The sequence below is a fragment of the Colobus angolensis genome, unplaced genomic scaffold, assembly GCF_000951035.1.
Source record: "Colobus angolensis palliatus isolate OR3802 unplaced genomic scaffold, Cang.pa_1.0 Scaffold163, whole genome shotgun sequence".
NCBI lineage: Eukaryota > Metazoa > Chordata > Mammalia > Primates > Cercopithecidae > Colobus > Colobus angolensis.
Genome location: NW_012114744.1, coordinates 6327568 through 6344238, shown reverse-complemented (window position 1 = coordinate 6344238; position 16671 = coordinate 6327568). Strand labels below are relative to the sequence as shown.

The following is a 16671-nucleotide window of genomic DNA, read 5'->3' as shown; positions in this document are numbered from 1 at the left end:
GTTCCTGCACATTTGGATGAATAAATTCATTTCATTTTAGATATTAGTAGAGCTGTCTGATACACACACACACACACACACACACACACAAAACAGGGATGAGTTCTGAGAAACACGTCATTAGGCAATTTTGTCCTTGTGAGAACATCACAGAGTGTACATACACAAGCCTGGATAGTATAGCCTACTACACACCTAGGCTTTATGGTAAAGCCTATTGCTCCTAGGATACAGACCTGTACAGCATGTTACTGTACTGAATACTGTAGCCAATTGTAACACAATGGTGAGTATTTGTGAATCTAAGCATAGAAAAAGTACAGTAAAAATACAGTATTATAATCTGTTGGGACCACCTTCATATTTGCAGTCCATCATTGACTGAAACATTGCTATGTGGCCCATGACTGTATGTACTTGTGTATGTACTTGTGTATGTATATATGTATGCCTTATTTTCATAGTGTGGTGTGATTTTTGTATTAGTGTCTATCTGCTGTGTATTAGCAGTTTGGAAAAAACAAAAATTATGTTTTTTATCTTTCTGTATGACAACTTGGGGAACTTTTATTATTTTATAATAAAATTTGTATAATTTTAGAAAATTACAATTTATAATATAAAATTTATTATATTAAATTTATATAACATCAGAGTTTGACAATAATAAGCTATATGTGACATTAATTTCCCATACATGTCTTTTAGATCATGATTGTATCTTAATTTCTCATGTAAAGAAAGTTTTGGACACAATACCAATATTTACAATGAATAACAAATTTACCATTTGAAAAGTAGAAGGGGAAAGATTGAAGTGGAAAGTAAAGAGATATTATTAATAAGCCAGTATTCTTTTGGAACATAAAACAAGCAAACGACGAAGCCCAAATAAGAAGTTTTATGGGAAGTACTTATATCCCAAGTACCATTTTAAAAGGTACATTAAATTTTCTACAGTTCTGAATCAATCAAATGTCTATGTTTACACCTTTATTGGAGCTTTTTATTTTATTAGGAACAAATAAACATTTTCAATGACCTTCAGAAAAATTCTGGAAATGTTTGTGAGGATGGATTGGAACAACAGGATTGAAAAAAATCCAATTGTATTTTTAATTATATTACATGAACTTGGGATACTGAATTATGCACTTATTTTGCCTGTCTGAATCTCTCTGCACTTTATTTTGTATGTGGTATTAAATGCCAATAGGCACTTTGCTCCTATCTTCTGAAATTTTTTCAGGCAAGAATTTAGGAAGATGCAAAAGATAATGAAGGATGAGAATTGTGGTTATTGATGTTAATTCCAAAATATTTCCGTTTCATGATCAGCCTTCAGGACTTGGACTGTACACCAATTAAATGCTGCAGGCTATAACTGCGGCCCTAATAAACAACCTTGAAAATTTTGGCAGACTTTATTAAAAAAGGGGAGCAAGTGAGAAATAATAGATGCTCTAACACAGCCCATCTCTGTGACTGGAAAATTAACTAAATGTGTATTCTGTACTGATATGGACTTGTTGGAAAAATATTTGTCAGTTAGGACAGTAATATATTTCCTAGCCAGGTCCCATTTTATTTTAATTTACCAGTAGTCAATTAGGAAGCTATCGTTATCAGAATACAAGATGATAAAATATGTTGGACCTAAGAAAATGGGAAGAGAAAATGATCATCCTTGATAATGACTGCAATCACCAGAGCACAGGTATGTCCAGGCCTCCCTCTGTGTCCCACTCCCATTTTATTTAATTTCTCTGTTAGCCTAAAAGAAGAAATAACATCAATAATTTGACACAATGGAACTCTGTCATAGAAATACATAATTTAAAATTTTATATTATCTAAATTAGGAAAACCCAGACTCACAGTTTTTCAGTGTTAACGTTTTCTCATCAGATAATGTGGCTAATACTTACTGAATGGATTGATACATGTGAAGTCATTAGCACTGTGCTTGGCCTATATTTAATATCCAATAAAGTTAACAGTCATTATTGTTATCTTTCCATGGTGGTTGTAATCATCATTATTTAGTGCTCACTGTTAATCTATTGAAGAAAGAAAGTATAAAATGAAAAGGGTGCATTAGGATTTTACTTCTGTGGGTTTATATATTTTTTTTTTTTACCAGATTGATCGGCAATAAATTAATGCATGTCCAGAATGATTGCTGTGTAAAATTAAGATACACATGACAGTTTTACTTTCAAAATTGTTATATTCTCTGTAATGAAATATTCTGCCTCTCCAAGAAGGTGTCTCTGACTGGGAAATTTAACAAACCTCTCTATCCAATTCAATGTCCACTCAGCCTTGGCTCTTTCAACTCCCTTTCACATGTCTCAGAGAAATAGCTTATTCTGTTAATTTTAGGGTTCTGTTCTTCATTTTGCAGGCAGTGTAGGAGATGTCTGAGCAGTATTGGTGTATGACTATTAAAAACTGGTAATAGGTTAAGAGAACTTTTGGTGCTGAAATATGCAGCTCTAACCAAGGAACTAAACTGATCTAAACTGAACTTTAAAATTCTGGTTTTTCCTTTTATTTTTATTTTTTTTAAGATGGAGTCTCCCTCTGTCACCCAGGCTGGAATGCAGTGGTGCAATCTCAGCTCATTGCAACCTCCACCGCCCGAGTTCAAGCAATTCTCTTGCCGCAGACTCCTGAGTAGCTGAGATTACAGGCATGCGCCAGGACACCTGGCTACTTTTTTTTTTTTTTAAGTAGAGATTGGGTTTCACCAGTTGGTGAGGCTGGTCTTGGACTCCTGACTTCAAGTGATCCAGCCACCTCAGCCTCCCAAAATGCTAGGATTACAGGCACGAGCCACTGCGCCAGGTCAAAAGTCTGTATTTTCAGTTAGAGTCAAACCCCAAGGAGGCCTCTACTCTCTTGTAGCCCTTGCCAATATCCTACTCTTGTCTTCCAGGGTTCCTCCAAATCTCTCTCCAAATACTTGTTATCTACTCATTCAATAGCCTTCTTCAACCATCCTCTTGCTTTGGAATTGATGTGAAGCAACTAGGCCCACCTTATTAGTGAGTGCCCCTTATTACAGACTTACCTTTCTGTTGTCCCAATTACACAGATGTTTCAATAGGATTCATCAGATAATACAATTTGAGGTGTGGTGTTCAGATTCACAGAAGCATCGTGTATTAGTCCTCCTGCAGAACTCTTTTAATAGCGTTCTTCACATTCTCTGAAATTATAGTTGAAAAGGTAGAAAGGATACTTGAGAAAGTTTTTTAACTTTAACATGACGCGTAAACATGAAGCTCTTCTTCCTCTGGGTTTTGTTTTACCTTTATTGTTTCCTGTTCTTTCTCTGGGCGGGTAGGAATTCATTTGCCCTGCCTGCCAGCCCCCATAGAGACAGAACCATTACCTACTGAAAGAAGATTTTAATGACGTGATGAAAATATTTTAGAAAGCACCTTGAAGAATAGTATCTTTAGTAACCACTGTTGGAGAGATGTCTTCAGGAGACTGAAGTAGAAGAGTTATTGTCAAAATGGAAAGGTGAAGATCTGAAGTGTAAGATTATGAACAGTAGTGTAAAGAAGAGAGTTGAAATATTTTCCACTAGATAATTCCTTCAAAAGGATTTGATCTGGTTTCTTAATCTGTATTTCTCTATCACGTCTGGCCCATCATCTGTATTCAGTAAATTGGATTATATGTAGAATGAATATAGTTATGTGACCTAAAGGATTTCCATAGAAAAGCTAGAGAAAAAAGTAATTAGGGAAAAGCAAAGAATAATCTGCTACAATAATAATTAATGCTTGAAGATAAAGGAGTAAAAAGGCAGGGCAGGCAGTAAATTGAAAGATTAAATGTATGCTATGTATTTAATATTATTTTCAACTAAAAATATTTTGTAATAATTATATTTTAAAATAATCTTAAGCAAAGTCACTGTTCAAAACTAGTAATTCCTTAGAAGTAAAAAATCAAACTCTGTAAAGAATATTTTACTCTCCTAATAAAACCAGCTGAAGTAGATACGATTTAAACCTTCGTAGATAAAATTTAAACCTTCATTAAAAAAATACTGTGTGCCTATACAATTGTGTTGAAAATTCAGATGTTTACACAGTGGAGAGTAATAACCATTCTTGTACCAGCGAGTTAATAAAACAAACACCTTAATGACACTGTAGGGAAGAGAAGATGCCTTTCTTATGAAACTCTGAGGAGTCATCAATTTAATGTCAAGAACCCTTTTTTATTCTTTTGAGCAATGTTACTGGCAGACATATTATAGCTCCCCAGAGACTATTTCTAAGCCAACATTGTGACTAAGTTGAAGGAATAGGGAGGTGTGTTGAACTTTTTAATGCAAAATTGACACCTAATAAATCAAAGGCTATAAATGAAAATAATTAACAAGAAAAGATAGAGACTATTCGCCAAGAGGATCATATATATCACCAGTTAAAATCAGTTTTTCTACTAAATAATTTCCTTTGTCTTTTTCCTTCTTCTATAAACTCTTAACATTTGCTTGCTTTTTATCCTTTCCAGGATATTAAGGAGAAACCATTAGTGGTTGCATATTTAAAATGAATGAAAATCTATGTATATGTGTATGAATAAATTTATATCTACATATACACATACATACAAACAGCTAGATAAATAAATCACCCTGCTTTCCTAGATAGAGTAAAGCCTTTGATTAAGAATTTAGTTAAGTTCTGACCAAAACCATTACCCCTGAGCTTCTCTGCTTAATGCAAGTAGTGGTGTTTAAGAAGTATATAAGGTTCAGGGACTGGCTTTCCTTAATTGATACTATCTTTTCTGTTACAGTCTCTGCCTTAATTCCCATTACTGGCAAAAGCTACAGTCTCCACCCATTCAGATGAGATTTAAGCATTACTTTCAATTGTTCTGTCCTTTGAGTTGTATGTCTCACAGGGTACTCCCACATGTGTATTATGGATGTGGCATATCCTAATTTCGGGAAAGGAATGAAATCTAACAAAATAGGTCAACAGTCAACATTCTGTCCTGTTCAAGCATGCACATGTTTTATTTAAGTATTCTCCAAAGGTCTATTTTTTTCCAGCATAATGCAGATATTATGCTATCCTTTGAAATAAGATATATGAATTTCAAACAAAATTGTCAAAAACAATGACCTTAGTTACTCCATATGGTACACAGAAATAATTACATTTCACTTACAATACAGATGCACTTAACAGTCATCAATAGTCATTCACCACCAACACAGTATATTTTTAAATCACCTAAAATATCAAAAAGGTTTTTTTCTTTTCCAAAAGCCTAATAAAATTAATAATTTTGGATAAGTGATAAATCAAAAGAGAAGGCAGAATTGTCAATTGAAATAACCTAACTGCATTTTCTTTTATGTAATATTAAGAACATGAAAATAGAACTTCTCATTGGGAATCAAAAGACATAGTAATTCTGATTATGGTTTCTTTAGTCTACTTTTTAGAAAGTTTTCGATAAATGCCATCAGATAAGTTTCACTAGACATTGCTCTAGAAGCACAAAGTGACACGAGGCAGGTGTTAATATAATTGTTAATATTTGTACTGCTGGAAGATTAGTAACTTTTTAAAAGATGTACTAGGAATAAAGCCAGTTCTTCCCAAGAGATAGTTGAGTTTATCTTACTTTCAGTCAGCAAATGTTTATTAAGATCTAATATGTGCATAACACTGTTCTAGAAGCTATTCTAGAAATGGGAAGCAAGGATTTCTGGCTTTACTTGAAAATGGTTGGATTAATCTCTTTTTATGACAAAATATGATAAGCATTTAAAAATCTCATCTCTAATAGAGGAATAATTATTAACTCTTTCCATGTACAGAAGCTAAGCTTTATTCCTTACAGTGGTGGCTTGGAATGAATAAAAACTTTGCATTTGACTTTAAACTTTTTTACACTGTCACGTGCAGACATGTCTGCTGAAATATTTTAAGGGTGAAAAGTTATCAAAACTTTTCACTTAAATGTACAGAGATCAACTTTGCATCATCAAACTCCTGTCCTCCTGATTTATTGGAGAAAATTGTACCTCGCAATACACAGGAACTTTTCTGAGATAAATTTGTGCTGCCTTCCTGAATGGCGTAGAAAGCATGCTTTCATCAAATATTGCTCAATAAAGCACTCTAGTTTATCTCTACATTTCAATCCACATTAGTTATTCTCAAAATGTATTCAAGATCTCAGGCAAAATAAATAATACATCAAGTAAGACTCTGAGATGACCGATCCTGTGATATTAGTCCCAGTCAATTCTTTTCATAAAATACATAGTGATAGATCCAGTATCTGGGCTTTTCCATAAACAACAAAGACATTAGTGATAATTTACATGGGTCAACTCCTTTTTTTCTCATGTTTGACAAGGGGATTGATGACAATCTACTTACAAGATAATTTTTTTTTTTTTGAAATACAAAAGTAGGAAAGTCACTTGAACTACAGTAAACATTAGTCTTGTTGATGATGATAAACCCAATAGAAAGGTGCTATAGAAATACAAGAACAGGTAATGCACCGTGTCACAGGTATACAGTGGACCAAAGAATATTACTGAAAAACATTTATGGCACAATAGTTTTGGATTAAAAAGTTACCTAAAACCTGGCCACACCAGAAGTTTTTCTACGAACGTGGCTCTACCGTATCTATAAAGATCTGGAAAGTACAACAACAGAAAAATCCTGATTCCTGATACAACAGTTGTACAATGAATTATTGCAGTTGTAACAGTATCTAGGTGCAAAGTTAAACAATAATTAATACCGAACTATCTGAACACTTTAGATTTACTAATGAGTATCCCCATGAGAAATACTGCAGTTCTAAAAGGAGTTTATTTGCACAGCCCACCATGGAACATGAACACTCAGCTTGTTGTAAGTGCACAGAAATTACCCCTTTCTACAATTATAGTTTATCATGCCTATTCTGAAGACAACATAAAGAAACTGAGATCACTGCTTCAAAGAATTCTAGCATGCATTATGATGGTTTCCTTCAGTCAATACAAATATGTTGTGGTTTTTTTTTCATATGTAATAATCTTCATCATAGCCAATGTTCATGGTTTTAACAGGAAAAATTTTTATCAAAATGTTTTCCATATTTTTTTTGTTTTGCATTCAACTGGAACATTATGTTCAAAGATTTATTTTATTTATTTTATTAAAAAAGAGTTCTGATCATAAGAAGCATCAATAGGCGGCATTTCATTGTGCTCATTCACAAAGTCAAAGGGCCACAGAATATTACTCTGTATAACAGGTCAAACTGTCTAGAAATGCCATTTGGTGGTTTTATTCACATCCTTAAGATTGGAAGCTTTGTTTTTGTTTCATTTCCAACCTTCTTGCTTTGCTGCCTCAATCTGCAGAATATTTGTTTCTTCTTTCTTCTACGTTGAGATTCTTTTCACAGCCAGGACTCAAATTCTCTTAAACCTTATTCCAATTGTCTTACAAAGCAGAAACTCTGACAATATTTCCTCCTGAGTACTCAGGAGATTCTGGCCTATCATCTCCTTCTGGTGTGGTTACTGGAGGTGTTGGGATGCTTATTATTGCTGTAGTCACATAAGGTTGTTCACAGTTTAGTTTAACACACTCTTCCATTTTGGCATTTAAACTGGATCGGCTGATAGAAAAAAAAATTTAAGAAAGTAAGTTGTTTAGTTAAATTTTTTTCATACAACTGAGGAATATGTGTTGTAATGCTTATAAAAACATTTTAATTGTCTAAGGAAAGTTATTATAATTAAAAATATCAAACCCCAAATCTTAATCTATGTTAAAGATGAATATAGTCAATAATTAACATTAAATAAATTTCTAAAAGACAGTTTCACTTGGTTCCATCAAGTATTTATCAAACTAAATGTATTATTAAAAAATGTAAGAAAGAAAGAACATCAAGTAAGATTTGGATAGCCTGGGCTGAACAAAGTAGTTTTATTTAAGACAGGACCTCTAAGAGGTTTGAGAAACCACTATGAAAGAGCCTTATCACATTGATTTCTTAATTTTTTTGACCACAGAATATTTTTATTTTCATGTCTTTTTGGGATGTATAATGCCCTCAAATCTCTCAACTTAATGATGACCACATATTATAAAAATCAAAAAATTTATCTATTACTATCTAATACTTTAAGGTTTTCCCAAATGGTATTCTTGGATGAATTGTATACTCTATATGGGGAAGGGGATAAAAGGGAAATGAGAAAGAAGGATATACACAGAAGCTTGAACCTAATTATTTTATTTTCATGGAAAACATAATTAAGATGTTTATGTCCTAAGATTTTCTTGCTCGATACTTTTCCGTTGTTGACTTCCTTTTATAAAGGATATAAGACTGCAAAGCTAAAATATCTTTAAGGTAGAAGTCTTACGGCTCCTAAGTTTAATTTTCTAGTCCCAGAGACATCCAATTTATGTAAATGAACATGACCTGAATTCAGAATCTCATCCAGATTTCAACAAAGACTTTTGAATGCCAACAAAGAAGGGGACTGAATTTACAGACTCTAACGCTAAAAACATATGCTATTCAATTTGAAAACAGAATAAAATTATTTTGGCAGAAACTGATATTTTAATGACATACATTGTTTAAGTGTACTACTTTTTCTTTTCACACATTTGTGGTAAAGACAGTGAATAAGGAAAATCAAAGGAAAAATATCAATACGGAAATTTTACTTAACTTGTTCATGAACTAACCAGAGGCAAACAATTTTAGTACTTCACTTAGTTTTTGTATTATGTTGATTTTGTGTTTGATATGGCCAAAAATATCTTTCTGATCAAAATTATATATTGATATACATGATTTCTGTAGGCAAAGTTTTCATTTTTACTGCTACAGAGAGTGTGTTTGTATATTTTTACGTGCTGTTAAATAACTTTTAGTCATGTTGATCTCAATTTCATTTGACTCTTTTAGTAGTGTCCACCACCATTTCAGGCTATAGAATATATAAGAGAATCCTTGCCCAAATACTTTACACATAAGAGTATAAAATATAATATATAAGAGTATAATTCTCAGTTATAATATATACTCAAATATAATATATAAGAGTATAATTATACTTTATATATAAGAGTATAAAAGTCCTTGCCCAAATAAGAAAAGGTTGTGGAGCAGAAGAGAGAAAAACACATTTGTGTGCACCGAATCATGTTTTCTTCTTTTGACTCTTTGAATACTGATATAATTGCTACTTTTAACCCTTAATGGACATGCAAGTAGAACCATTTCCCTACTTGTTACACTACCAGTTTTGTCTCTTCCTGAACCATAGGAGCTAGAAATTTAGATGCCACATAGGTGACAACATGAGTGCAGAAGACACACCCTGGGAACCAGCACAGGTGTGTAGACAACACAGATTAATCTCAGGTACCTGTTAGATAGAGGCGTTCTCTCCACACATCTGATCTGAATCGTGCTGAGCTCTTGTACGCTACCTCGATGGCTTCCTGATACGTTGGCATTTGGGATGCGAAAAGTTTTTTTGTGTCGTCGTGAACAGCAGGTGCTGGTGACTCCTTGTTGTGAAGACAGTGAGGGACTGTGACTTGAAGGACGATTAACAGTTGCAACTTCCATGCAGCTTTCTTCAAAGACTTGTTCGTCCACAAACTCATGATTCTGTTCCACAGTTGTAAGTAAATGAAGAAACAGAGAAGCACATTTTAAAAAACGAAATACATGGCTTTATTTTTAAAGCCCGAATATGCCCAAGTATCGTTAAGACTTGATACAATGGTTAAATAAAACCATTCTCATAAAGATTGACATCAAAACCACTTATTTTTGGCATTTATGTGGAAATATCTTTGTAGTTAAACCTAGAGATTGACATCTGTAGGCTGACTTAGTGTCCCTTTATAGACTAACTTTATCTTGAAATATCATTTATTTATTTAAACATAAAATCTGGAAGGTATAAGCTAAGAAAAAAAAAAAAACCTAAAAAATGAATACAGATAAAACCCTCAGGGAAGTTATAAATTCTCACTGACTTTATTTTTTAAAACAGTTTGAAATTATGGAAAATAGATTATTTTAATAGGATGCCCCAAGTTAGATTGTCTGTTATATATTAGTATATATTTTCACTTGGGATTGAAAACATTTCTAAATGAGAAAATGAGACCCCAAGACACTATCCATTTATTTATATGTTCCTCTAAAAATACCCAGTGCAGAAAAATATGACTTATTAGTTACATAAATAAAATATAATTGTCTGCTGTGAATGTGTCACTTTGTGTTTGACACAGAAGGGATTAGCATTGAAATTTTGTGGGCTTTTTTATAATCTTTGTGATACATCACTGGCATCGCTGGCTGTACTCATGATCTCTGTTTGCATTTGGGGTTTTTCCATTGCTATTTCTTAACTTTTAGCCCAGTAGCAAATAGTAATAGGCATCATTTCACATATCATATTTTGTAGAAACATGGTATCAATTTTGCTTTTAAAATGTTTAACAAAAAGCTCCTGAAATGCCTATGCAAGAATTTCACCTCAGAAATATACAGGAAAACATTTTTGGTCTGAACTACTTGAGAACGACCTCAATTACTACTTTGTTTTTCTTTGCGTGGGTGGGGATAGTCTTATAATGGAAGGTTGGCACATACTAAATTCCACTTAGCCATCTCTCATCCTAAAATATTAGTAAAACAATTGAAGCAAGACACTGGCTAATAAGAAATAGATTATGTTTTAGCTACTCGTTTTGTCATTTCTTTGCTGAGACAAGCATTTTGAAATAAATGAAATTTAACATTCTATTCTTTGAAGTCTAGAGAATAATATAATCAGACAAGATGGAATTTCATGTCAAATATTAAATTTCAAAGAAAAAATGGTGCACAAAAGATTCACAATCTGTTTTTTTCTCTCACAATGCATGGTTTCACATACCTAAGTTATAATGCATGAGATTCTAATTTATCTCATCAGTGATTGAAAGTGTGGGAGTCATTCTGTTATTAGTTACTATGTACTTTTGTAGGTAGCACAATTTATATTAGTTGGTGTTAAATGGTTTTTGATTTAAAAAAAAAAGCCCTCAAAAAAGGAAAATACAGGGAACAAAAAAGATAAGAATAAAAATATTTTACTTATATATTTCTTTATTTATTTATTGAGACAGAGTCTGGCTCTTGTTGCCCAGGCTGGAGTGCAGTGATACTATCTCAGCTCACTGCAACCTCCGCCTCCCGGGTTCAAGCAATTCTCCTGCCTCAGCCTCCCAAGTAGCTGGGAATACAGGCTCCTGCCACCACGTCTGGCTAATTTTTTGTATTTTTAGTAGACCACTATGTATTTTTAGCCTGACCACTATGTTGGTCAGGCTGGCCTTGAACTCCTGACCTCAATTGACCCTCCCACTTCGGCCTACCAAAGTGCTGGGATGACAGGCGTGAGCCACTGTGCCTGGCCAACATTTTATTATTAATGTATCATTTAACTTTCAAATTTATCCTACTAGGTTATAGACCTGTCCATGTCTTTATCTAAAAATGCAAGTATAATCATGTTACTACCTTGTTTAAAACACTTAAATAATTTCCATGAGCTGAAGATCAAAATTGTCCACATTCCTGTAAAGCCTAACATTACCTGGACCCTGCCTTTCCCTTCACCTCCTCTTTTGCCATGCTACACTCTCTCCTTCTGACCACCCTCAAATTCTTTCACTTCCTCCTTGGCTGAGTTCTTTCCTTCTTGAGGTACTTATATCACCTGTTAGCCCCTTCATTGCTCTGCCTAGCTAACTCCTAGTCACCTGCAGGTCTCCACTCAAGTTCCTCCAGGAAGCCTTGCCTGACCTGTCCCCTCATGGCTCTGCCCTCTTTGCTCCCTTGACCAGTGGCACCATTGTTGCTTTCCACGTTCGCTGCTCTTTTCCAGTAACAGCGCTGTCTGGGGTTTTCTTTTATAATGGAGGCTAATGGCAGCAGAGGCCACAACTCATTTCATGGTGTTTCTTGGATGTGGCTTGCTCTTGGGCACATAGTAGGCATGAATGACTCTACTGGTAAATAAGTACATGGACAGGCAATACTTTGGAACTGAGATTACAAATCATGTATCATTCGAGAGTGAGTGAGATGACACAATCCAAATATGGTGAAGATTTTGTTCTGCTCTGTAATCATCATAGACCGTGACTCCTATTTACAAACTGGCTAAGAAATTGGTAGATTTGCCAACGAGGAGGTCCAAATGAGAGCTTGTAAGTGGAGAAATACAGACTCACTCCTTAGCACCCAGGGGCATACCGGTGATAACATGAGTCATTTTTCTAATGAGAATAGTCTCTATTATCTATCTCTATTCATTAAGGTTGTGAATGAAACAAAAGCTTATATTCCATTGTTCTCTGTTTTTTGTTATTGCTATTGCTATTCTCTTGATCTAGATGTTAGGGATCCTTGAGCACCAGTAATTTTTTTTCTGTCTAATCAGCATTTTAAGAATCACAAAAAATGATATTGTGTAGGATTTACTATTGGAAGACCACTCTTCATCTGCATTAACCGACTTCTTAGACCAGAGTTAAGATAGTGGCTAAGAATAAAACATTCTAAATAAGTTTCTAAAATACTTTCCAAGTTGAAATGTCATTACAGTCTTTCAAAATAATTTCAAATATTGTGAGGTTTTGGTTTGTTTGTTTTTTAGCATGTTGTCCAGTAATGCAGACAGTGAAATCACACTCGGAAGCATGAAGTATGCAGAAAAGCAAATGGAATTACTGTTGGAGAGCAGAGGAAGGCAGTCATACTGTCTCCTTACCGTGGTTTTTTCCAGGCAGTGAAGCAGGTGGTGGTGCTGGGTTTCAAAGCTGGAGCCGGATTTGCTAACAAAAGCCTGCTCATCCTCTGAGGACTGTTAACAAAGAGAAGACAGAAGAGCTTTCTATTTTATTTGCAAACAACTGGAACCTCAGCTACACATTTCCACAGAGAGATCTGCTCTAGTAACTGGCAACATTTTATTTTTTTTTAACTAGAAAGGAACAAATGTGCAGTTCCTGTTAAGTTGGATGATCGGCATTTACAATTTCATCAAATGAATGGTCTGGTCTTTTAGACATGCCTCTTTGAATTGAAATTTTAAATCCCTTTTACTCATTCAACTACCAACTATGTTTGTAAGATGGGAAGCTGTTATGTTTTGATGATCAAATTTAACCTAGTGCTTAGAAAATTTTGAAACCGTGATCATGCACACGTAAATAAAAACTATTTTGTAGGTAAAGATTGGAATCCTAAATATTAAAGGAAAATTCTGGGGTGAAAATAAATTTTCTCAAATTGCAGTTTATGCCATATGATCTTCCTAATGTTGAATGTTGTTCCCTCTTTGTTATGAAGTAAAAGACATCACGTTAGCCACCCACTTCAACCCTTGATCCAGTTGAATGATAAGGAAGATAAATTTGAAATAAAAAAAGAATTAGGCATTTGAATTATTGAGTATTTTTTTTAACCTTTACCATGTTAATAAGAGACAGTGTAGAAATATTGCCTAATGATGAATAGTCATCATGATTCACTGGCAGTATTTCACAGTGCACTTTCTAACCTTCTACAGCCAACGAGGATGTATAGGTGAAGTTATAAAAAAAGAAACAAAACAAAAAAAACACTTTTTTTTTGGATAGCCATCGTCATAATTAGCCACAATAAAATTATATGGAAGTAGAACTAAATCAATCTCAAACCAATAAATTGAACATTAAAAAACGAGATGTGCTTGATTGTACCTGCAGCTGATTACTGAGTAAACCATTCCGTTTGCTCTGCATGTAAGCATTTGCACTTCCACTCTTGGCTGCCCGGATCCTGGCCAGTCTAGCTTTCTACAGGAGAAGAAAAATAAAGATTCCGTTAACATTTACGAACTGTTTCCTTAAAACAGTGAACGAACTCTTGTATAATCCTATTGTCAGCCTACATATTTTTAAAAGTAAGCCAGCTTTTCAAATGCAACTATTGAAAATTACCTCTCTACTTTTTAAGTGCTTTATTTCAGTTAATATTTATCAGTAAAATCAATGAACTACCTTGGAGCTGGCTTATGCCTTTAAAAATTATAATTAAGTCTTTACAGTAAGATCAAGTTATTTCATTATTGTTTCTTTCAATTGTGTCAAAAGAAAAATAGCAGTATTACTTTATGTATATTTTCATTTATCCCTATCTGAGTAACTTAATGAAATGAAGACCAGTAGCTCAGGAAACCAGCTGCCAAATCCTTTTTGTTTAAACTAATGTCCTTAAAAAATTAGTAATTAAATACCAAGAACTGATTGCCTTCCTTCCTTTTTTTTTTTTTATAAGAACCACTGTTCATCTATATCTGCATCCTCCAATATAAAATTGTATTTTTGCAATTATCCTTTAAGTTAGCCAAGGTAGATCCATGCCAAACAACATGGACTCTCTCTAAACAAAAAAACAAACAAAAACAAACAAACAAAACCAACTCTGAATTTATCTACTTTGTCTACCAGCACGGGTCCACACAACTGTATGCGCATCTGATTTGTATTTCACTCTTGGATTGGCTGAAATGAAGAACATAGTGAGCCTATCCAGAGAGATTTAAACATTGTTTTTCATTTTTAAAGCTTTTGTGTGTGTGTGTCTGTAGATAATATCCTTCAATGTAGAGGGTTTAGGTGACCAGTCCAGTTGTTCCTCTAAGTTACAGTGAGATCCCTAAAGTGAAAGTACTAGGCATCTGGCTGTGTAGCCAGATTTCTGATATTCCATTCTACTTTCTAACTGCTGTTATTGATGCATATTTAGACTGTCATGGAAAGAGTCCTGTTTTCCCTTCCTGGAGATCACTATTTTGGTGATCATTCTATTTGTATTACATGTAGCTAGCAAGTGTATGTAAAACAGAGACTGGGATGGCTTAGATAAGTTTCGTGTAAGCTTAACTCACAAAATTTCTTCTTTTTCCCTTCTAAACAATCCTGAAAAATACTGTCTTTAGTCTCAAGACCTGGAATGCTCTTTTTAATAAAAATTTAAAAATTATCTAGATTTTAAAATGAAAAATAAATATATACATATGACAAAATTTTTAATACTACAGAAGTGCATGCAAACAATTGTCTGTGACCCTGGAGCCATCCCACTACTAGGCTTCAGAATCAATCATTGGTAATATTTCTAGAGAATCCTGTGAGAAATTTTCTAAGCATAAAAGAGCAGATATATATATTCACATGTATATACACATACATTTTTACTCCAGAGAATACTCCTCACACTCTTCTGCATTTAGTTGTGTTTTTAAATTACATCTTGGAACTCCTTCCATACATACATGTAAAGATCCACCTCATTTTCTATGAATGTATAATACACCACGGTATAAACAAAGAAGTATTTATTTACCAGGCCAACTACCAATTAATTTTTAAAGCATCTTTGGCAACTATAAGCAATGCTTCCTGCTTTGAATATGATGATGAGCTTATCTACAAGACATATTTCTGAAAGCAAAATTATTCCTGGACCAAAGAGAGTGCACGTGTGTGTGTGTGTGTGTGTGTGTGTGTTTCTTTTATTAAGTCTTACCAAATTTCCCTCCAAAGTTATTGTACCAAGATGCCTTTCACATGTATCATTTGAGAGTAGCACTGAGATGTTTGAAGTTCTCAAAATCGCATTAAGATATCATCTGTCTTTAACACCACCCTTCCTCCCTTCCTTCCTAAATTTATTCTTCCTGTATGCTGACTCCAGGTTAAAATAATATACTTTGTACAAAGATCATATTTATAAATGATGAGAAAATTAGACAAATTTCATTCTTTGTTGGAAACATAATGTTTAGATCAGTCAAAATACTGACACAATAGTAGAGAATGAAGTTGGAAGGTAGAAAATTTTTAACTTCAAAAGCTGGGCGGCAGTTTCAGGATTTCAGACGAGACTCAGTAACAATAGCAAGTGACAAGGACACTTGGAAACGAATCAGAATTAGCCTAATAATTCAGAAATAAGCAGTTTATATATTTGTTTCCAAAAAGGGATTATTGTTGAAATTTCAGTCTTAAAGTCTTTTTAGTCTTCTGGAACATTCATTGCCTTTCTACTCCAGACTCCCGACTCCTCACCCACTCCCTCCCTTCATTCGCTAAGCATTCAGCAGCAGCATTGGGTGATACTGTTTTCCTTTATTAAGGAAACATATACATTAACCAAAAATACTGTCCAGCAAAATAAAATGACATATATTTCTCATCATGTATTAGGAAGCCTACATATGGTAGAAAACACTACTGTAGAAGTAGTTCTGGGCTTAGGGACAAAAAAGAAGTTGCTTTAGAGACAGACTATCCATTTATGCTAAGTCATGGACTGTGTTAGAAAAATAACTTCCCATCTCAATTTCAATCATGGCTTTTCTTTGACCCGACTACAATTCCATAGGAGTTAATTGGTTTAATTGGTCTTGTGGAGCACCACAATAAATGCCTGTTGAATACTAGCCTTTATGACTCGTGATTATCTCTTTGGTTCCAGCAGGTAATTGAGGGAAATTATTTCACAAAGATATTTTAGAAAATCATT

The 16671-nt window shown here is 33.9% G+C and overlaps 1 protein-coding gene across 1 annotated transcript in view; it reads right to left on the bottom strand.

Moving 5' to 3' along the window:
* Nucleotides 1-5028: 5028 nt before the first annotated feature.
* KCND2 (potassium channel, voltage gated Shal related subfamily D, member 2) overlaps nucleotides 5029-16671 on the bottom strand; it is a 484810-nt gene continuing 473167 nt past the window's right edge. The window contains exons 3-6 of the mRNA XM_011937384.1: nucleotides 13842-13937; nucleotides 12869-12961; nucleotides 9455-9702; nucleotides 5029-7680 (exon numbers count right to left, since the gene is read on the bottom strand). Of these exons, the coding sequence (XP_011792774.1) occupies nucleotides 7503-7680; nucleotides 9455-9702; nucleotides 12869-12961; nucleotides 13842-13937 (615 nt within the window). The 3' untranslated portion in view covers nucleotides 5029-7502. The remainder of the gene's footprint in view (nucleotides 7681-9454; nucleotides 9703-12868; nucleotides 12962-13841; nucleotides 13938-16671) is intronic.